Genomic DNA, 408 nt, shown 5'->3' on the forward strand with positions numbered 1-408 from the left:
TTACCCCATCTCAGGGGGATGGGCTTGGGCAGCCCCTCATGCTGCACGTGGCAGGTGTATCTCTGCTCCTCTCCAGAAGGCACCACCAGTGCTACCCACTTCTGGAAGGCCCCGTTCCCGTCGGGCCTGGTCTCCACGAGCTCCATGTCCTGGGTCTGGTCCTCCCCATCACGCTGCCAGGTCAGGGTGATCTCCACAGGGTAGAAGCCCAGGGCCCAGCACCTCAGGGTGACCTCACGGTCAGAGATGGGGTGGTGGGTCACGTGTGTCTTTGGAGGGTCTGAGGAGAATGATCAGAAAATTCATGAACTTTGCATCCCTCATGGGACACTCCACCAGCACTCTGTGACCATGCCCAGAATGCTCAGGACAAATGGGGTGGGGGGAGAGAGCACAAAACCCAGACAT

The 408-nt window shown here is 59.3% G+C and overlaps 1 protein-coding gene across 1 annotated transcript in view; it reads right to left on the reverse strand.

The window, feature by feature from the left end:
* The window catches only part of LOC102886007 (class I histocompatibility antigen, Gogo-B*0101 alpha chain), a 1,698-nt gene extending 1,387 nt beyond the window's left edge, over positions 1-311 (reverse strand). The window contains exon 1 of the mRNA XM_006914761.3: positions 5-311. Within this exon, the coding sequence (XP_006914823.1) occupies positions 5-146 (142 nt within the window). The 5' untranslated portion in view covers positions 147-311. The remainder of the gene's footprint in view (positions 1-4) is intronic.
* Positions 312-408: the final 97 nt, after the last annotated feature.

Source organism: Pteropus alecto, unplaced genomic scaffold, assembly GCF_000325575.1.
Source record: "Pteropus alecto unplaced genomic scaffold, ASM32557v1 scaffold6, whole genome shotgun sequence".
Taxonomy (NCBI): Eukaryota; Metazoa; Chordata; class Mammalia; order Chiroptera; family Pteropodidae; genus Pteropus; species Pteropus alecto.